The 22,554-nt window shown below is 42.3% G+C and overlaps 1 protein-coding gene across 5 annotated transcripts in view; it reads left to right on the top strand.

Annotated features, from left to right (window-relative positions):
* Positions 1 to 22,554, top strand: part of NEK11 (NIMA related kinase 11) — a 191,261-nt gene that overhangs the window by 34,384 nt on the left and 134,323 nt on the right. For all 5 annotated transcript variants that reach the window (XM_038769668.1, XM_038769679.1, XM_038769702.1 and 2 more), the window contains exons 3-4: positions 3,345 to 3,510; positions 14,586 to 14,704. In XM_038769668.1, coding sequence (XP_038625596.1) covers positions 3,345 to 3,510; positions 14,586 to 14,704 — 285 coding nt within the window. The remainder of the gene's footprint in view (positions 1 to 3,344; positions 3,511 to 14,585; positions 14,705 to 22,554) is intronic.

The raw sequence follows: 22,554 nt of genomic DNA on the forward strand, positions 1-22,554 counted from the left end.
GATCGGGAGGCCTCAGTGGCCAAGTATATCTGCAAATTTGAGATAAAGCTGACTTATAAAATCATCATCAATAGTATTTATTGAGCGCTTACTAACCAGATCGCTAGGGAGAACCCTTTTATTCCCCAGACGACATCCCAGAGGAGATAATGTCATTTCCCAGTTGCCCTTATGGTCTCTCTAGGACTAGTCAGTGTTGACTAACAGTTCTGAACGTACTGGTTGTGGTCTTCTGTAGTGGCAGTAACTCACTTGCAGATGACATGGTTCCTTAGCCAGTTTCCAATCCTTCCGGGAGCATCCAGGTTTTCTGGAAGGCAAGTTATCTGGTGGGAAAAACAAACAAACATTGGACTGTGAGTGAAAGACGTGGGTTCTAGTCCCAGCTCTGCCGTGTGACCTTGGGCAAATCGACCATTCATTCAGCGATATTTATTGAGCACCTGTGTGCAGAGCACTATACTAAGCTCTTGGGAAAGTACAATACGATAGAGTTGGTAGGTTTGGTCCCTGTCTGCAAGGAGTTTATAGTCTAGAGGGGGAGACAGACATTAAAATACATTACAGTTTGGGGAAATGGAGAATATAAGGATGCGTACACAAGTGCTTGAAAGGTACACAGCCAAGTGCGTAGTTGACACAGAGGGGAGGGTGGAGGTAGGGGAAATGAGGACTTAGGGAAGGCTTCTTAGAGGAGATGTGATTTTCGGAGGGTTCCAAAAATGAGCAGAGTGGTGGACTGTCTGATGAGAAGGGGAAGGGAATTCCTGAGGAACGGTGTGGGAAAGATGTTGGTGGTGGGATAGATGAGATGGAGGTACGGTGAATAGGTTAGCAATGGAGAAGCAGCCGGGGTGGGGGGTTGATTGGGTGGAGGTAGGAGATAATGATAATAATTATGGTATTTAAGTGCTTACTCTGTGCCGGACACTGTACTAAGCGCTGGGGTAGCTAGGTAAACTAAGCTACGGTAGATAAGCTAGGTAACGTAGGAGGGAGAGAGCTAATTGAGTGCCTTAATGCGTATGGTAAGGAGTTTGATGCTGAGGTGGATTAGCAACCATTGGAGGTTCTTGAGAAATGGGGAGGTGTGGACTCAATTTTTTTTGTTAGAAAAATGATCCAGGCAGCAGAGCGAAGTATGGACTGGAGGTGGGAGGGGCAGGGAGACCAGCGAGGAGGCTGATGCAGTAGTCTTAACCTCTCTGGGTCTCATTTTTCTCTTTGTAAAATGGAGCTAATAATATTTGCCCCTCCCTGCCTTACAGAAATATTGTGAAAATAATATCATGAATGTAAAGCCCTTTAAGACTGGATCTGTGCCCTGTAAGCACTTGATATTACCCACCCTCAGCACCACTGCACATATGCTCATGTGTTTCTCCCCTGCTAGACTATATACTCCTGGTGGGCAGAGGGTAAGTTACCAGCTCTGTTGCAATGTATTCTCCCAATCGCTTAGTACAGTGCTTTGCACATAATAAGCTATAAATAAAGACCATTGATTGATTACCAACGTGGGCTACTTAGCTCCATCTGGTCCTTTCCTGCCAGAGGTGGGGGACGGAGGGTAAGGCTCCTAAGTACTTGGCAGCATCAGGCAGCCCAAGCAAGACACTTTACTTGATGGGGTATGTGGGTGCCAACCTCCAGAAGACAGGGAACCTATGGATCTCTGAGACCCATTCCACTCTGACCCACCCCGCACCATTCAGATCGGGGAATCCTCACCCTGTTCCTTCCAGATAGGGAGTTCCTGCCCCTCCACCGAGGCGGCTCACATGGGCATGGCGGCTCTTTTGGACCTGAATGGACAGGAGGAAGGTCCCAGCCTCTGAGCCAGAGGTGGAGGTCTGTGGCCAGGAGTAGGAGAAGGATTAGGGGCAGGAGCCGGATTTAGACAGCCACTAAGCAGCCCAGAAAGACCGTTCATTCCCCAGCCCCCACCCCGGAGCAGCACAGTCAAACTTCTCACCGGCCATGGAGTAAGGAGAGACAGTGTCCTGCTTCAAACTGGGGCGAGTGGGGTCTACACCTGTCCCTGGAGATTCAGTTATAACACCCGTGGGGAAGGGGATGGGTCTCTGTCCTCTGCTGATGGGTCTGGGGTAGAAGAGGAAAGCGATTAACCTCTGCCACTGCCAGCGTGCTGCACCACCCCTCCTTTCCCACCCTCTCACCTCCCTTCATCATCATCATCATCAATCGTATTTATTGAGCGCTTACTATGTGCAGAGCACTGTACTAAGAGCTTGGGAAGTAAAAAATGGCAACATATAGAGACAGTCCCTACCCAACAGTGGGCTCACAGTCTAAAAGGGGGAGACAGAGAACAAAACCAAACATACTAACAAAATAAAATAAATAGAATAGATATGTACAAGTAAAATAAATAAATAAATAGAGTAATAAATATGTACAAACATATATACATATATACAGGTGCTGTGGGGAAGGGAAGGAGGTAAGATGGGAGGATGGAGACGGGGACGAGGGGGAGAGGAAGGAAGGGGCTCTGTCTGGGAAGGCCTCCTGGAGGAGGTGAGCTCTCAGCAGGGCCTTGAAGGGAGGAAGAGAGCTAGCTTGGCGGATGGGCAGAGGGAGGGCATTCCAGGCCCGGGGGATGACGTGGGCCGGGGGTCGATGGCGGGACAGGCGAGAACGAGGTACGGTGAGGAGATTAGCGGCGGAGGAGCGGAGGGTGCGGGCTGGGCTTCTCACACCTCATGCTTTTCCTCCTCTCCCCTTCCTTCCTTTCCTCTCCACTCCCTTCCCGCCCTCTCTCTTCTCTTCCACTCCACTTCTCTCTTTTCCTCTCACCTTCCCTTGCGGGTAAAGGCCGGCGTGGAACATGATGTTTACAAGGCAGTATCTGATCGCCCACTGAGCTCAACGCTGTTGGAGGGGAGGAATTGGTGGGGAGGCAGGGGTGGAAACGACTGGATGATTTTCGATGTAGTTGCACATGTTCAGTACACTGTGTAAAAGTGATGGCATTCAGTTTACAGAAATAAAGGATCTCAATTATTTAGACATGAATAACTGAAACCATGCTAAAAATGCCAAACCAAGGCCCCAAGGGTGTGTTTATCTATGGTGACAGACAAGTCTTTCCACTTTGGCCTTGTAGTTTGTCCTACCCACCTGCCAACTTTTAAGGAACACAGTAATCACTCAATAAATATGATTGAATGAGTGAATAGCATAACACTGTAGTGTAAATGATTGTCCAGTTTCATGACAGTGAGTAAGTTAACTGAAAGTAAAGTGATGTGGCATCATTTGTTTGTGTCCTTTACTGCCCTTAACAATTTTTAATGGTCTTTTTTTCTTCCTTGCTGCAGAAAGGTTTTGAAGGAGATCTCCATTGGAGAGCTAAAGCCCAATGAAACAGTGCAGGCAAACATGGAAGCCCTGCTCCTCTCCAAGCTTGACCACCCTTCTATAGTCAGGTTTTACACAAGCTTTGTGGAGCAAGATAACTTCTGCATCATCACCGAATACTGCGAGGTGAGACTCCAGCAGTTTAATTGGTAATAATAAAGGTGATACTTTTGGAAATCTGCCGTGTGGAGTTCCAGCACTCACAAGTACCCTAGGTTGGCTTTGGGAACTCTGCTACCTTCTGGCTGGTAACTAACAGTAATATTCCTCAGGCAGCTGATCTGGTCCAAAAGTGAATCAAATAGATCAATGAAGCAAATACTTATTCGTACGAAGAATATAACGATAATAATAATAATAATTATAGTATTTGTTAAGCGCTTAAGCGTTAAGCGTTTTGTTAAGCGTGTTCTGTGCACTAGAGTCGATACAAAGTAATCAGGTTGGCCATGTGGGGCTCACATTCTTAATCCCCATTTTGCAGATGAGGTAACTGAGGCACAGAGAAGTTAAGTGGCTTGCCCAAGGTCACACAGCAGACAAGTGGCGGAGCCGGGATTAGAACCCACATCTTCTGACTCCCAAGCCCTTGCTCTTTCCACTAAGCCACACTGCTTCTCATAGCCACGCTGCTTCTCATCTGAATATATGAATTCATATGTTATGAATTCATATGAACTCATGAATATCTGAAACTGAATGTTCAGAAAATATTTTGGGAAGATTTTATTTTAAAGTCAGTTAATCCTTCCTCAGTCACTGAATGAATATTAAGTTGCAAAGTATAAAATCTTGGGTTCTATACTGGTACTTTGTAGTCTCGGGAAGACATTTAAGCATTCGGAACCTTAGTATCTACTTTGTAAAATGGTAGAAGCACTTATGCACCAACAACCACCTCTACACAAATGTACATATGTCTAGGTGCATACTTTTATTACTTTCATCCCTCTGTAATGTATTGTCGTGTCTCTATCTGCATAGTCTGCTGGCAAGAGCATGGGCCTCGGAGTCCGGAGACTTGAATTCTAGTCTCAACTCTGCTACTTTCATGTGGTAAGACTGTGGGCAAGGCACTTAACTACTCTATGCCTCAGTTTCCTCATCAGTTAAATGGGGATTAACTACCCATTCTCCCTCTGCCTTAGTCTGTGAACTCAGTGTAGGGCAGGGACTGAGTTTGTTCTGCATATATTAGCTCTACCCCTGTGCTGTGTTAAGTGCTTGGCGTATAGTAAGTACTTAACAAATACCACAGTTATTATTACCATCATCATCATCATTATTATTATTATTATTATTATATTATTGTCCCATCCACCACGGGACCATGTCAGGAAGCAACGTGGTCCAGTGGTTAGTGCACGAGCCCAGGAATCAGAAAGACCTGGGTTCTAATCTCGGTTCCACCACTTGTCTGCAGTGTGGGTTTGGGAAAGTCACTCAACTTCTTTGTACCTCAGTTTCCTCAACTGTACAATGGGGATTAATAATAATAATAATAATGATGGCATTTATTAAGCGCTTACTATGTGCAAAGCACTGTTCTAAGCGCTGGTGAGATTACAAGGTGATCAGGTTGTCCCACTCGGGGCTCACAGTCTTAATCCCCATTTTACAGATGAGGTAACTGAAGCACAGAGAAGTGAAGTGATTTGCCCAAAGTCACACAGCTGACAGTTGGGGGAGCCGGGATTTGAACCCATGACCTCTGACTCCAAAGCCCAGGCTCTTTCCACTGATTAAGACTGTGAGCCCCATGTGGGACAGGGAAGTGCCCAAACCGATTTGCTTGTATCCATCCCAGCACTTAATACAGTGTCTGACACATAGTAACCACATAACAAATACCACAATTATTATTATTACTAATGATTCTGTTGTACTCAGGCATTTAGTGCCATATTCTGCAGGTATTCAGTAAATACTATTGATTTACTGACTGTAAAATGGAAGTAATAATTCTTACTTCTGTCAAGTGTATGGGGATGTAGGAAAATAAGTGAAATATTTATATGAAAATATTTTGTAGTTCTCTGGAGAGTCAATCCAAGGCATTATAATAATAGTAGTATCACAAAAGAAAAGCATGTATACAGAGTGTCACACGTCAATAATTGGTCATAAATGTATTATTTTCCTTCCTTTCACCCCCATCTTTCCCCTACCTTCCTACCGTCACTGCCTGTTTGAAGCAGTTGAGCACTGTTTTTACTAGGAGATTTACCTTTAACTTTTAGACCTGACTGAGGTTTGTAGAAGGCATTTGCTATCTTAAAACTTTTTCTTAAAGTCAACTGCCTAGATTCAGAAAACCCCTATCTTTCCCGTCTGTCTTCATTTTAAAATGATGGGTGGCTTAAAAACAGCATGGCCTGTTCTTGGTGATAGGAAGTTTGTTGCTATGGCAGCAGTGGCTGGAAGGGCAGACGGAACATCTGTAGATTTCCAAAGCTCTGCAGAGGGCCTAAGCTGCTTGAGCCACCACTTTATCCTGTAGAAAATAAATGCTATGTGCAGGCTTTTGAGTTGCTTATTGTTAACAGAGATGTTCCCTATCTTCAGGCCCAAATTCACTTTCAACTCACATAAACCTGTTATTATCCCTTTTTTATTATGGTAAAATATATTAGAAATGACAGAATGCGAAATCACAGCGCATAGAAATATGCTATTACCATCAAGGGGCTTGATCCCTTACATTTCTTTAAACTTCCTCTTTGGTAATTTAATTCGTTACCTTGGAGGACGATTACTGGTAATAGACCTATTGTACGAATCTGTGGAGCTCTTTCCCTGTCCACTAATTGAATTTGACCCGTATACACGCGCATGCATGTGTACAAACACACACTCAAATATTATTGAGGGATTAATTGGGGATGATTGCTATGTCAGAAGGAGTGCCCGAATGCTTCATTTTCTGTCATGAATGTTTGGAGAGATTCCCCTCAATGTCAGGCTTGCATTCTTGCAGGACTGTACAGTATGAAAAGCTCATATTGTTGATTTCATCCCGTGTCCGATGCAACTTCTTCAGCTACTGCCACACACTTAATCCGGATAGGCTTGCTTTATAAGAAGAATGTCCCTTAATACTGCAATTGCACTCTAGCCAAAATGTGTCATGAAAATCCACGTTCTAGCAGAACTGTCTGTAACCTCCTGATCATCATCATCATCATCATCATCAATCATATTTATTGAGCGCTTACTGTGTGCAGAGCACTGTACTAAGTGCTTGGGAAGTACAAGTTGGCAACATATAGAGACAGTCCCTACCCAACAGTGGGCTCACAGTCTAAAAGGGGGAAACAGAGAACAAAACCAAACATACTAACAAAATAAAATACATAGAATAGATATGTACAAGTAAAATAAATAAATAAATAGAGTAACAAATATGTACAAACATATACACATATCTACAGGTGCTGTAGGGAAGGGAAGGAGGTAAGATGCGGGGGGATGGAGAGGGGGACGAGGGGGAGAGGAAGGAAGGGGCTCAGTCTGGGAAGGCCTCCTGGAGGAGGTGAGCTCTCAGTAGGGCCTTGAAGGGAGGTAGAGAGCTAGCTTGGCGGATGGGCAGAGGGAGGGCATTCCAGGCCCGGGGGATGACGTGGGCCGGGGGTCGATGGCGGGACAGGCGAGAACGAGGTACAGTGAGGAGATTAGTGGCAGAGGAGTGGAGGGTGCGGGCTGGGCTGTAGAAGGAGAGAAGGGAGGTGAGGTAGGAGGGGGCGAGGGGATGGACAGCCTGGAAGCCCAGGGTGAGGAGTTTCTGCCTGATGCGCAGATTAATTGGTAGCCACTGGAGATTTTTGAGGAGGGGAGTAACATGCCCAGAGTGTTTCTGGACAAAGACAATCCGGGCAGCAGCATGAAGTATGGATTGAAGTGGGAAGAGACACAAGGATGGGAGATCAGAGAGAAGGCTGATGCAGTAGTCCAGACGGGATAGGATGAGAGCTTGAACGAGAAGGGTAGCGGTGTGGATGGAGAGGAAAGGGCGGATCTTGGCAATGTTGCGGAACTGAGTCCGGCAGGTTTTGGTGACGGCTTGGATGTGAGGGGTGAACGAGAGAGTGGAGTCGAGGATGACACCAAGGTTGCAGGCTTGTGAGACGGGAAGGATGGTAGTGCCGTCAACAGAGGCGATCCCCGGTGATCACGGGGATCACCGTACTACCTCAGCTGTACTCCTTTCCCCTCCTCGGGCTTTCAGAAGTACGAATCCAGATTAAGCACCATACCTTCCAAGAGCCACGTAAACTATCGCCTGGCCAGACCCAGGATCGCTAGCTATTCCAAGGAGGCTACAACATAGAAGGGGCTTCTGGAGACCACCGTGGTCCTAATCTATGGCACCAAACAGTCCAGGCTCAGCTGAGTCCCACTGTGTAGCTAACAGGTGGCACAGCTGGTTGACCCGAGTTATTGTTTTAGGGCATGGAAATGATGGCCTCTTTCTCATTTTTTTTTAAAAATATAGATGTACAGGTATTTTCTCATAAACAAAGAAAGAAACTTCACATCATTCTCTACAGACAGCATTATCTTAGGAATTTTATCTGGGCGGTTTGAAAACAAACGTTTTTTTATGTCGGACTTTTTAATTATACAGCCAAATCTTACAATTTTCCAGGTCTTTCATCCCAACTTAACTATGTGGATGTAAAGAAGAATTTCCTGATGGAAAGGATTGTTAAACATTGAAGTGGATTGAAGTGGAGGGTATAAAATCTCTCTTCGAAAGTTTTTGAAAACAGGAAAGTCATAAAGTACACTTCTAAAAGTAGAACAGAATTTAATTGCCTAAGGGCCTAGCTTCTAAAAAAAATTACATGTTTGAAACATTATTTCTTCCTATTTCTCAAATTAAAAATAACACCTCCATTTTTTCATGCTCATACAGATTCAGCTCAGTGGGAAGAATCCTTACTCCATGGAAATCTGAATAAGATTAGCAATTAAAATAATGAATGCCCATTTGTGTTATCCATCATAAATTTTGTGACTATTGCATGACTCACTATTTAGGAATTGGATTTTCTGCTTTACATTCTAAAATAATACTGTGGATTGATACTTTACCTGCCTTTACCTCACCGTATTGAACTTCAGAATATTAAGAGGAACCAATTTAGGGTTACTGAGCTCCTAACCTTTTATTTCATTTCCTGATTTTTTGGTAAGAAAAGTTCTGCAGGCTTTTTTTTTTTTTTGTTAAGGGATGTCTAGTACATTTTTTTGCATTGGCTTTAGTACGTTCAATGCAACACCACTTATCCAGCCTCCATTTAATACGATTTCCAATTGATCTAGACTATTTTTGTGTTCTCTACTTGCGTTTGCACCATTTGGAGTTGTTTTGTGTGTGTGTAATTAGGTCACAAGTGTCTGATTCCCAAAATTCACGTGAAACCAATAAAAAGAAGCAGCATGGCCTAGTGGAAAGAGCACTGGCCTGGGAAGTCAGAGGACCTGGGTTCTAATCCTAGCTCTGCCACTTGTCTGCTGTGCAACTCTGGGCATTACCTCGTAGTAATAATAATAATAATAATTAATAATAGTAATGGCATTTATTAAGCGCTTACTATGTGCAAAGCACTGTTCTAAGCACTGGGGAGATTACAAAGTGATCAGGTTGTCCCACAGGGGCCTCACAGGCTTAATCCCCATTTTACAGATGAGGTAACTGCGGCACAGAGAAGTGAAGTGAGTTGCCCAAAGTCACACAGCTGACAATTGGCAGAGCTGGGATTTGAACCCATGACCTCTGACTCCAAAGCCCAGGCTCTTTCCACTGAGCCACACTGCTTCTCATCTGTAAAGTGGGCATTAAGAGTGTAAGCCCTACATGGAACAGGGACTGTGTCCACCTGATTATGTTGTACCTAACAGCGCTTAGTACAATGCCTGGCACATAGTAAGCACTTAACAAGTACCATTAAAAAAAAGAAAAGAAAAGCAAAAACTGAGACCCTAGATGGTGTCACATTTTATTTTCAGAATATCATTTTCCAGGGTAGGAACCTATTTAGACTTAATGTCTTTAGATTATTGAGAATGTGCTAAATCCCAATTGATATTGGGATTGGGAAGGGGGGATTTAGAACCCAGGGGGGATGTCAGAGGGGGGATTTAGAACCCAGGTCCTTCTGACCCCCAGACCCGTGTTCTATCCACTGGACCACACTGCTTCTCTAGTCTTCTTGTAAGCCACATCTCTGATGGTTCAGTAAAGGTTCAGTTTGCCTTTACCAGGCTCTGAGAGGCCCTGACCCAACAGAAAGCAAAATCAAATAGCTGCCACTCCAAAGCTCCCAAACATTTTTAAATTATCTGGCCTCCCGGCCTAGTGCTTTCTTTTTAATCCCCCGAGTTCACATCCAAAAGGACAAACCTTCTTAGAAGTGCATTGGTTTCCTCCAAATCCTCCGCTTTTCACGAGTCTCCCTCTCTTGCCCTAGTCTTCACCACCCCAGCCAGATTATTAAAGGTGTCATGGTTGTTTTTCCAATAAAGGGAAATCGAGAGCCAGGGCTAAATCCAGAAATTCCATTTCCCTCCCGGAAATTTCCATGTCCTGTCTGACTTCTTTTTCCCTCCTATTGGCAAGATCAGGAAATCCAGGAACGTGGAGTTCACAGTTTGGGAACTGAGGTTTTGGGTCATTCTGTTAAAAAAAAAAATGTGCTGGGAGCTCTTAACAGGAGGAAGAAAGTTTTATTCTTACCTCCTTATTCTTCCCTTCCCCACAGCACATGTATATATGTATATATGTTGTACATATTTATTACTCTATTTATTTATTTATTTTACTTGTACATATCTATTCTATTTATTTTATTTTGTTAGTATGTTTGGTTTTTTTTTTTTTTTTCTCTGTCTCCCCCTTTTAGACTGTGAGCCCAATGTTGGGTAGGGACTGTCTCTATATGTTGCCAATTTGTACTTCCCAAGCGCTTAGTACAGTGCCCTGCACATAGTAAGCGCTCAATAAATATGATTGATTGATTGATTGATTGATTGATATCCCGGTTGAGCTGAAGAAGCGGGGTTGTAATGTCACATATTGAGCTCATAAAATACGAGAAGCTCCAGTCCGAAGTATCGGCCAAACCTCAATCCAGTCACGAAGACTTGGGGACCAAGAACCAGTGCAAAGGAAGTGATTGTAGTTGTAGTGGTTTGTGTAGTGTCACCTCATTAGATGCTAAGGTCTTTACCACCCATGGAGAAGCAGCATGGCTCAGTGGAAAGAGCCCGGGCTTTGGAGTCAGAGGTCATGGGTTCAAATCCCGGCTCGGCCAAGTGTCAGCTGTGTGACTTTGAGTAAGTCACTTCTCTGGGCCTCATCTGTAAAACGGAGATGAAAACTTTGAGCCCCCCGTGGAACCACCTGATCACCTTGTAACCTCCCCAGCGCTTAGAACAGTGCTTTGCATATAGTAAGCGCTTAACAAATACCATTATTATTATGATGATGATTATGTTAGCCAGCTATGTTCAGGATTTGTGCTGAGCCTGCTTGTGCACCGCCCAAGTTGCCCCATAACTTAGCCCCACCAGCTATTCCCTGATGTGAACTGTGGGCCACAGTTTGGTAGGCAGGAGGCCGAAAGGTTCAAGAATATTGATTCAGACACCATCCCTGTTCCACAGTGCTCCATCCTCCAAAGGGCAGGAATGGAGCGGGAGAAAGGAAAGACCCGCAGGGAAGGAATATCACCCGCAGGGAAGGAATATACAGGTAATTTTAGAAGAAACATTACTTCTAGGATGGAATAGACCTTAGGTCAGGGCCTTTTTCAGTCAAAACCATCAAAAGACAAGGCTAATTCCATGCAGATCATGACTTCAGTAATAAGTTGAATGTTAAGTATACGTCTGTCAATTTGTGTCTGTGGCTGAACATTTGTTAGAATTACTTTTCGATGTTTAATACTAAAAGAGCATTCATAAATATTGACCCCAGAGGAAGTTTTGCAATTCAGAACTGACTTCTACTCTCCGTTATTCACATTCTTGGACTTTCAGTTCTCTTCCTTGAATGTTAATTGTAAGCATATTTTTTACTTTATTGGATTTGGATTTGCCAGCTTCTACCGGTGAATTTTCACTCCTGAATGTTAATTTATCTTTAAACTGATCCAGTTAGGATTTTAAATTTAAAAGCAATCTAGGAAGGATTTTAAATGGTGTATGAGTGCATTAACATGTCATTGTCATCTCACCAGATTCTTAACATTCAATAGTCATAGGATATTAACTAATTAGGGAGAAGAAAATGTCAGGTGGCACACCTAGAAATAAGCATTTTCGAAACTGAAAAAGTTAACATAAAAGCTTTTAAATGAGGTATATTTTACTGATGGTCATGTTACAGCAAGTGTTTTTCACTAGTAATATAGACTTAAGTCAATACTAATTTCATATTTAATATAAAGTAAATACACTTTTCATGTCATTTTCTAAATAAAGGTCACCTTTAGATGAGAGAGATAAAATAAAGGTCACCTTTAAAATGAGAGCTATAAAAAATTGCTCCAACTTTGGAACATGAAATCAATACCACTTCAAACTTCTTAATTAGTGGAACATGTGGCATCAGGGCAAGGGTATTAACTTTGTTACATTTTTCTTAGAGGTAAAAATGAGAAATAATAGTTACTTTTGACCCAGGGTAATGTATTCCAGTTCTTTCCAACTTTTGTTTGATCCACTGAAGACTTGAGGAGTAGTCTTTGAATATTGTTTTGTGATTCATGGAAGTTTGGTTATATTCGGAGACTACTCCTCAGGTCTACAGCCTCAGTACAAAAAAAAGGGCCCTGTTCTAGCTGTGAACATTTCATAGGTGACCCCTATGTGATGCAGTAAAATTTGGAATTGCAAGGGCGCAAGGGAATTTATGGCCTCTTTTCGCCAGAAATAGCAAGTGTGTAGGCTTGTGTTTGTATTTAAATAGTTGATTGCTTTGGAAGCTTTCCCCCAAAAGACATGCACATGATTAGGAACCATTTCTCAGAATTGGTGAAGTAATTGGAAATTAGCCTGAAGAAATCTGAGGTTGTTATTATCAAATGTCATCGTGTCATTTCCGATTCATAGTGACTCTATGGATATATTTTCTCCAGAATGTCTTGTCTTCTGCTCTGAGGTTGTATATGCCTGTAATGGAAGAGCCTTATGCATAGCTAAGTTCATAAGTGGGGATAGAAAGCTGAAGGCAGTCACTGAATTCTACTAACTAGGCAGCAGTCTGTACAACAATAATAATAAGCATTGTAATTGCTACGTGTGTAGTCTGTGCCAAGCATGTCAGATACATCCCTGTCCCATATTGGCCTCACAGTCTAAATAGGAGGGAGAATAGGCATTGAGTCCTCATTTTACAGATAAGGAAACTGAGATTCTCAGTAGTTAAGTGACTTACCCAAGTAGTTAAGTGGCAGAGCTGGATTAGAACCCAGCTCCTCTTACTTACAGACTCCTGCTCTTTTCACTAAACCAAGCTGCAAGCATAGAGAAGCAGCGTGGCTCAGGGGAAAGAGCATGGGCTTTGGAGTCAGAGGTCATGGGTTCAAATCCTGGCCCTGCCAATTGTCAGCAGTATGACTTTGGGCAAGTCACTTAACTACTCTGTGCCTCAGTTCCCTCATCTGGAAAATGGGGATTAAGACTAAGAGCCCCACGTGGGACAGCCTGATCACCTTGTATCCCCCCAGTGCTTAGAACAGTGCTTTGCACATAGTCAGCGCTTAACAAATACCATTATTATTATTATTACTGAATCACAAAAAAACTGTGTTGTTTTGAAGACTTACAGAATGTGCCACCAACCCATTCTATGTAACTGCAGTTATATAGAGCATTTGTAATTCCCAATCTTTTATATGACTTTGAGACATGGACCGATTACAAGCACTGCATTCAATTGCTAGGCACTTCCACCGATATGCAATATCAAGTGGTGAAACAGGATGGGATCCTAGAATGAGGTCAGACTACCAGCACAGAAGCAATTCTCATCATCCCATATAATTTCACTGGGTGGGAGACTGACAGAATGTGCCCCCAACCCATTCTATATAACTGGAGTTATATAGAGCATTTGTAATTCCCCATCTTTTCTGTGACTGTGAGACATGGACCTATTACAAGCACTGCATTCAATTGCTAGGCACTTCCACCGATTTGAAGTATCAAATGGTAAGACAGGATGGGATCCTAGAATGAGGTCAGACTACCAGCATAGAAGCAATTCTCATCATCCCATATAATTTCATTGGGTGGGCATGTTAGGCTAATGGATCGGAGCAGGTTCCCCAACAAGCTACTATTTGTTAAATTGAACTGGGATAACGAGGCGAGATGGAGAAAAAAATTATGTATAGAATCCAGTGAAGCAAAACCTCAAACAATATGGTATAGAAATGGACAGTTGAGAAGGGGCAGTAAAAGACAGGCGATCGTAGTTTTTAACAATCAGAAGTAGAGTCACTGCCTTCTAATGTGACACTAAAAGAGAGAAATAAAGCAGGATTAGGCACTGTAACGAAGGAATCACTGCAACAAGGGGCAATCTTCCCATGCGTACATAGTGTGTTAGGGATGGTTGATAATGCCATCCTACATGCACTGATAGCAATCTCATTGTCAAAAGCATCATATTCATTCATTCATTCATTCAATTGTATTTATTGAGCACTTACTGTGTGCAGAGCACTGTACTAAGCACTTGGGAAGTACAAGTTGGCAACACATAGAGACGGTCCGTACCCAACAGTGGGCTCACAGTCTAGAAGGGGGAGACAGACAACAAAACAAAACATATTAACAAAATAAAATAAATAGTATAAATATGTACAAATAAAATAAAGTAATAAATACGTACAAACATATCAAACTCAAAGAACAGTTTCGTACAGATATAGAGGGAGCCTGAATGAAAGCAAGGGAGCAAGGTCTCTTCAGCATATCGGAAGCCCTCAGGTCATTTCTGACGTCTGGGATGAGTGAGACTGGTAGACGAATTCAGAAAGCTGTGTTGGTGATTGTCTCCTTTGGCATTCATGCTTCTTTGTAAATCTTGTCAGGTATAACATCCGTATGTGTTCACTGGGATTAAAAATGATTTGATGTATCTGTTTTAATTGAAAAAACATGGGGATGAATATGCTTTTCCCTTTTAGGGTCGAGATCTCGACTGTAAAATTCAAGAATACCGTGAAGCTGGGAAGACCTTTCCTGAAGGCCAAATATTAGAATGGTTCATACAACTGTTACTTGGCGTTAACTACATGCACAAAAGGTAAAAATCGTTTGCTAATATTGGAAGCTCCTTTTGGAAATGTTTAAAAGTTCTAAGCTTGAAAAATAGAATCAAATGCTAGCATATTCCAAAAGAAAATAGTGGTGAGTGCTAAATGAAATGATAAAAAAGAAAACTGTTTACTTGGAGTGGTGGGGGAGTCCTCAGACCTCTAAGATCCATTCTTTCACTGTGTTGACATTGTCATCTTGGCTGGTTGGTTCCGCTGTAAACATTCCATTGTCTGCACCCACTTTGATTATAAATCCCTTGTGGGACAGGGTTTAGCACAGTCCCTGCTGTATAATAAATGCTTCATAAATATTACTAGCTTTGTTTAGCTTTGTTGAACCCTTGTTCACAAAGGAGCAGTAACTGTACAGTTTACAAGGAAATGATTTTCTTCAAGGACTTGATTCCAAGGGCAAAGTGCTGTGACTGATGACATCCTAAAGCCACAGAATAGATCACCTCATTGACTCTATGTAGCAGGTGAGATCTAAGAGAGGCTCTGACACCAGCCCATTAAATAATAATGATAATGATGGCATTTGTTAAGTGCTTACTATGTGCAAAGCACTGTTCTAAGAGCTGGGGAGATACAAGGTGATCAGGTTGTCCCACGTGGGGCTCACAGTCTTAATCCCCATTTTACAGATGAGGTAACAGAGAAGTGAAGTGACTTGCCCAAAGTCACACAGCTGACAAGCGGCGGAGCCGGGATTAGAACCCATGACCTCTGACTCCCAAGCCCGGGCTCTTTCCACTGAGCCACACTGCTTCCCTATATATATATATATATATGGTATTTATTAAGCACTTCCTGTGTGTGCAGAGCACTCTACTGAATGCCAGGAAAGAATATAAACAGGTGGGAGTTTAGAAACGGTCTCTGTCCCTCAGGGGAAATCACAGTTCACAGTCTAAGAATATAAGTAGGCTACCTTCAGTTATCCCCCATCTCCCTCCTGCCATTCCCCTCCAAACTCCTTGAGTGAGTTATCTACACCAGCTTTCTCAAGTTCCTCTTCTCCAGTTTTCTCCTTGACCCCCTCTGATCTGGCTTCTGTCTCCTTCACTCCACAGAAATTGCCCTCTGAAAAGGTCACAAACGATCTTGTTCTTGCCAAATCCAATGGCATCTACTTCATCCTAATCCTCCTCAACTTCTCAACTGCCTTCGACACTGTCCACCATCCCCTTTACTGGAGACATAATTCATTCATTCAGTCGTATTTATTGAGCGCTTACTGTGTGCAGAGCACTGTACTAAGCGCTTGGGAAGTACAAGTTGGCCACATATAGAGACGGTCCCTACCCAACTACAGGCTCACAGTCTAGAAGGGGACAGAAGACAGACAACAAAACAGGCCAAAGTCGGCTTTACTGACACTGTCCTCTCCTGGTTGTCCTCCTATCTCTCTGGCTGCTCATTCTCAGTCTCTTTCACAGGCTCCTCCTATGCCTTCCTCTCCTTAACTGTGGAAGGTTCAGTTCTGGGTCCCCTTCTGTTCTCTGTCTGCATCCATTCCCTTGGAAAACTCATTCTTTCCCATGGCTTCAACTACCTCCATGCGGATGATTCCCAAATCTACATCTCCAGCCCTGATCTCTCTTCATCTCTGCAGCCTCACATTTCCTCCTGCTTTCAAGACATCTCCAACTTGGATGCCCTGCAGACACCTCAAACTTAAAATGTCCAAAACAGAACTCCTTATCTTCCCACCCAAACCCTGTCGTCCTCCTGATTTTCCCTTCACTGTAGAACAGCACTACCATTTTTCTTGTCTCATAAGCCCATAACCTTGGTGTTACCTTTGACTCATCTAGCCCATATATTCATTCTATCACTAAATCCTGTTGGTTCAACCTTTACAACATCGCTAAAATCCACACAAATATGTCGACTAGGCTATATGCTAGAATTAGAATAAAGTTAAAGTATCCTATGCTTCTCCAGCTTTCTTCTCAAGCACAAATAGAAAATGAAGCTATGTTTTATTGAGAGCCCAGAAGTCTTTTGAAGGTTTTCAAACTATCTTAAGAGATTGTCGAAAAGTAGGTCAAGTAATATTTTAATATTTTGTTCTTAGCTGGTTCCTGGTAGAATTAGAGTGTACACTGATCTCGCAAATCTATCACTTTTTCCATTTTGTACTGTAACTATTTACCTATATTTTGCGCCACACTGAGAACTTGCAGTTATTCAGTTAAACAAACCAAGGCAAGCCCTTCAGTTAGTACATGGTAAAAGTACTACCACTTGATCTCTTAGTTCAATAAGCAAACTTTCGAAATTCCAAATATATCATGCACATTGGATGACTTAATGGACCACAATGTGGAAAAAGAATTGCCTTAAATTAATTAAGTATACTTCTAAAACCTAAAATAATCTGGCAGAATACTCTTTATCATCAAGTAATTTATGTTATAAACTGAATCTAAGATGAATTTAATAAAATATTATTCGGTGGTTTCTGTCCCAGTTCAGGGCAGCAAGAATTGAAAGATAATGACAGGCTATAGTATGTTTTAAAAATTGAGGTCTTTGTGTTTAGTGGGATGAAAGAAGTAAATTTTCATCAAACCAATCATTTAAATAGTTGATATCGTGTGTTGTATCTTTGTTCTGTTATAAAAATTTTAATTTCATATTTGGATTCAACCCCATTATTTGAGCAGGAGTGGCTAATTCATTATTTGCATTCAAATTAAGAGAATCAAAGGTCTTAAGAATGTTAATTATGCATGGTATATGTCTAAAAGCTGGAGGAATAGATCTCCTTCATCAGGTTTATAAAGAAGGTTTTAATGCCACTTCCAGTTTTTGGGGGTTTTCTTTTTCAGGCTGGACAGAAATTTAAGGCCAATATTTAAACTTAATCATTCCCCGTGGATGAGTAATGTCTGCCTTACTCTTTTCTCAATCATAACTCGTGGCAATTATGGTACCTAGAGATTTCTTCAAGAAATGTGATTCCTTTGGACATGTTCTTCCAAGCATAGCCTAAATAAAATGGGAAGGTGGAAGATTGGGGCTGAGAGGTGTTGAAAATTCAGTGGGAACCATCTCATTGTTAAGGTTATTCTCTGATGGTCCATTTCCATTAAATGAAATCCAGAGAGGTCCAGGGAATAGTACAACTTTTTGTGACATGACACATGACTAAAAATATCCTTGTTTGAGTGTGATACTAAGCAAGGTCAACAAATTCAGTCGCTGCCCGCCAAATGCTTTTAATCTTCCCTCTTCCTCTTGTAACTTTCCCTCCTCTGTGCTTCGCTTGTTCCTAGTTTGTTCTTTTGCTTCCTTACCAGTAATCTCCCTAAGCAGATATAGCCTATTCGGCTTATGATCTGCTTGAAAGATCTGATTGTATCTTGAGATGGAGCCAATTGATATTCCCAGCAACTTTTCTTATTTTCTGTGAGTGTTTGAGATGTCAGCACATTCAATACTTGTTCTTTCCTGTCTCATAAACTTGATAGTTTCCTGAATAAAGTTCTCCATGTTCTACATCTTTGTACTTAAATGATCTTTCCTTTGTATTTTATAACCTTCAAAATCAACCTTCAAATCTCAACTTTTTCTTCTTAAGCATGTACTTCAGGGAGTGATAATTCAGTATTTTTTAATCACTTGGAGTGTCAGATAGCATGTCAAAATAGAATTGTGCTTTCATGAGATTTCCATGCTACACATTTTTATTGCTGTATCAAATAAGTAGTATTTACTGAGCACTTACTGCATGCAGAGCATTATACTAAGTGTTCTGGAGAATACAAAGGATTTAGTAAGCATGATCCATGTTAGTTCAACAACTTGCAGGGACTGCTTCTAATCTATCATTTAGCAAATGATTTCTGTCTGTTTTGGTCTGTTCACATGAACTAATAGACAAAGGCTTGGACTTGAAAATGGACTTTTGATTTTTTTTCATGGCATTTGTTAAGTGCTTACTGTGTGTTAGGCACTGTACTAAGTACTGGGGTAGATACAACCAAGTAATCGGGTTGGACACAGACCTTGTCATCATCATCATCAATCGTATTTATTGAGCGCTTACTATGTGCAGAGCACTGTACTAAGCGCTTGGGAAGTACAAATTGGCAACATATAGAGACAGTCCCACATAGGGCTCACAGTCTTAAGCTTAATTTTACAGATGAAGGAATTGAGGCTCAGGGAAGTTAAGTGACTTGCCCAAGGTCACACAGCGGACAAGGAGCGAAGCTGGGATTAGAACCCAGGTCCTCTAACTCCCAGGTCCTTACTGTATCCCATATTTGTCCTTGTGACTCTAAATATTATTTCGGCATTCTGGAATTCTGAGCATTATTACTATAAGCATGGTCAGGGTAGAAGTCTTTGTGAGTTTTAGAGCATTTAGGCACTGAGTTGGCATGATAGGGAGCTCCCTGGGCAAGGAGCACAGCATCTGGGAATGGTAGTAAATGGAGAGGGATGGAGAGAAAGAGAGCATTCATCAGTAGAGACAGGTGATAGGGAACCAGCTAGAAATAGAGAGAGGAGAATGGAAGGAAGAAAGGAAAAGGAGGGAAGGGTGTGAGAGGGAACAGAATATAGAAGGGGATGGGAGAGAGAGGGAGATTATACAGACAACTATTACAGCGATGGGGTTGATTAGGCATAATCTGAATCTTCAACTCCCAGCCCCCTGTGCCCGGCTGCAACTATCTGCACAGCCAGCCTTCCCTAACTGGAACCGTCCTGGATAAATCCTTCCCCTTTACTAGCCTGTCCAGAGTTATGGCACCCCAGTAATTCTCAGGCAATTTGCTGAACCATCCCAGATTCTGATATATGTGGACTATCAGGTGAATGCGGGCAGGGAAGGTGTCTACTAACTCTGTTGTACTCTCCCGAATGCTTAGTACAGTGCTCTGCACACGGAAAGTGCTCAGTACATACCATTGTTGTTGATGATGAAGGGCCAAACTGTTAGTCCCAAACCAAGCTGGTTCAGTAGCCAGTAGGGTAAGAAAGCCAATTCTCCAGAATAGTAGCATGGTCTTTCTGGGGTAATGGTTTCTCAAGAAAGAGACTTCACAGACACTTCTCTTTTTAGAAAAAGAGATAAAAATACACTTGCATGTACATTCATAGGTGCTTGTGGGGCAGAGCGGGGGATACAGATGCAAGTACATAGACAGGGCAGAAAGGGGCCAGAAGGGGAAATGAGGGCTTTGTTAGGGAAAGCCTCTTAGAGGTGTTGTGATTGAAGTAGGGCTTAGAAAGTGGGGAGAATGGTGGTCTGTCAGGATAGGAAGGGGAAGGAAGTTCCAGGCCAGAGGGAGGACATGGACGTGGTCAGCAGTGAAATAGATGAGATCGAGGTCCAGTGAGTGCATTGGTGTTAGAAGAGCGAAGTATGTGGGCTCGTTTGCAGTAGGAGACTAGTTAGGTAAGGTAGGATGGGGGAGAGTTGTTTGAGTGCCAATTAAGGAGTTTCTGCTTAATGCAAAGATGGATGGGCAACCATTGGAAGTTTTTGAGGAGTGGGGCTGAACTGTTTTTTAGAAAAATGATCTGGGCAGCAGAGTGAGGTGTGGGCTGGAGCAGGGAGAGGCAGGAGGCAGGGAGGTCAGTGAGGAGGCTGATATAGCAGTCAAGGCAGAAGAGGAGTGCTTGGATCAGCTTGGTGGCAGTTTGGATGAGAGGAAAGGGAGGAACTCTGCCAGCCATCTGCCTGCATCCAAAACCAAAGTATCCAGCAGATGTTTCAAGTGTTGTTAGGTCTATAGGGAAAAATGTGGTCTCTGGAAACTTTGAAAGGGAACTTTTGAGGGGAATAAAGTCCACAGGCAGCTCCACACTTTTGGTCTGCTTTCCTATTGCTCAAGGCGTAGACATCCAAGAGGGACCTGGGACATGGGATGCCACAAAGACGCTGCCTCTTCTCCATGACTGCAAGGCTCCAGGCGCTTGTATTGCAGCCTACCATTTTTCCTGTCTCTTGACCATTGCCTCGTGAGTCCCTTGTTCTGCAAAGGCTCCTAAAACACCAAGATAGAGGAAGGGAGGACAAGGGCGGGTGGCAGTTGGGTACTGGCAGTACCTCACCCGGTTGCAAAAATGGCAACGGTGAAGTGTCACTGTGAAATAAATCTGTATCTGGATTGTTTTTCCTTGCTCCTCTTAAATGAGAAGTGCAGATGTGACTAATAGGTAAATGAAATAATTGGAAATCTCTTCATCAGACTTCCTTTTTAAAATGAGTCCAAAAATAAAACTATATTTCATAACTATTAATCTATATATTAGAAGTTCTGTATTTCAGGATTTTAATGGACATTCTCTGATGAAGCCCCAAACAGCATTGTGTTATTTTACTGACAATATTCCTTTTTTAGTTCCTGATTTAGTGTATTTTTAGGGAAAGCTTTCTTTGTAAAGAGGGGATTTTCTCTTTGTGGGTACGCAGCTCAAAGAAAATTAAAATACAAAAATACATTTCACTGAACACTGTATGTCATCTTTCGAGCTAGTCTATAAAAATGTGGTTGTCTGTTAGGTACATACAGCTTATGCCAGGTTTTTTTTTTCAAATAATGAATAGTATGTCTTGAAATCAGCCATGGGCACAGATTGCTTTCACATAAATAGCAGAATAAATTGTTGGAAAGTGATGCACCAGGAGTATTTTGGTGCTTGATGCAAGCAATTTCAGCACATCAATCTAGGAAATGAAATAAAGATCAAGGAAAGCCTCGCTAGTGTAAGAAATCAGATTTAAGGATTAAACTGATGATTTATGATTTTTATCATCCTCCAGCTAGGAATTTCCCAGTAACTTATTTTAAAACTTGTTATTTTGAAGATTTAAGAGCCTGATTCCATGCCATGTGACAAACCCTAAGACACAAATGTTTTGAGGAAATATTTATAGATAACTAAAGTGGTATGCCGTTATGGAATCCTTGCTTATAATGTGGACCGGGCATAGTGCGGGTCTCTCGAATTCCCCAATTTTAATTTAAACTTGTTGATCTCAGGGCAAAGCTCCATAATGACTATGCCATATCGTTCTTCCTGGAACTAGCTGCTTAGACTGCTATATTCAGTCCTCAGAACCTCTCAGGAATCATCAGCCCATCGCCCATGTAGCCTCCAGCTTGATATAAATTTACCAGTCCTGGGGTAATATTCTGCAATAGTGCAACTGCTCTGGCAATCCAGGCAGCTTTGTGAAGGTGCTGAATTCAGCATGGGGCAATCTGCAAATTTTTCCCTTTCAGAGGGAGATGGTGAAGTGCATTTTGACTAAAAGGTGAGCTTCAATTTGTGATTGAATGTCTGTCTGAGCTACAGCCAGATCCGTTTCTAGCAGACATGGCAAGTTTATTCCTGTTGTAGACTGTTTCTAAGTTAATCATCTGTATTAGGGCCACGATTTTTAATTTTGTCAGTGTTATTATTTTTATGTCTGTGACATCTGTTCTGAGAAGCCGCCTAGCCTAGTAGATGGGCCTGAGTTCTAATTCTGGTCCACCACTTGTCTGTTGTGTGAACCTGGGCAAGTCATTTCACTTCTCTGTGCCTCAGTTACCCCATCTATAAAATGGGGATTAAGACGGTGAGCCCCATGTGGGACAGGAACTGTGTCCAACCTGGTAAACCCACGCACCTAGCAGCAAAGTCTTAGCAAATGGGCAAAGAATGACCTGCAAAGTACAAGGTCATTTTTACTTTAGCACCCATGTCTGGGGCTTATTCTGAGGTACTTGTAGACTTGTAGACTTCTTGAGGGCAGGGAATAGGTCTACTGAATCTACTGTATCCCTCAAGTACTTAGTTAAGTGTCCTGCCCACAAGTAAGTTTTCA

This window comes from Tachyglossus aculeatus, chromosome 2 (assembly GCF_015852505.1).
Source record: "Tachyglossus aculeatus isolate mTacAcu1 chromosome 2, mTacAcu1.pri, whole genome shotgun sequence".
NCBI classification, from domain to species: Eukaryota; Metazoa; Chordata; class Mammalia; order Monotremata; family Tachyglossidae; genus Tachyglossus; species Tachyglossus aculeatus.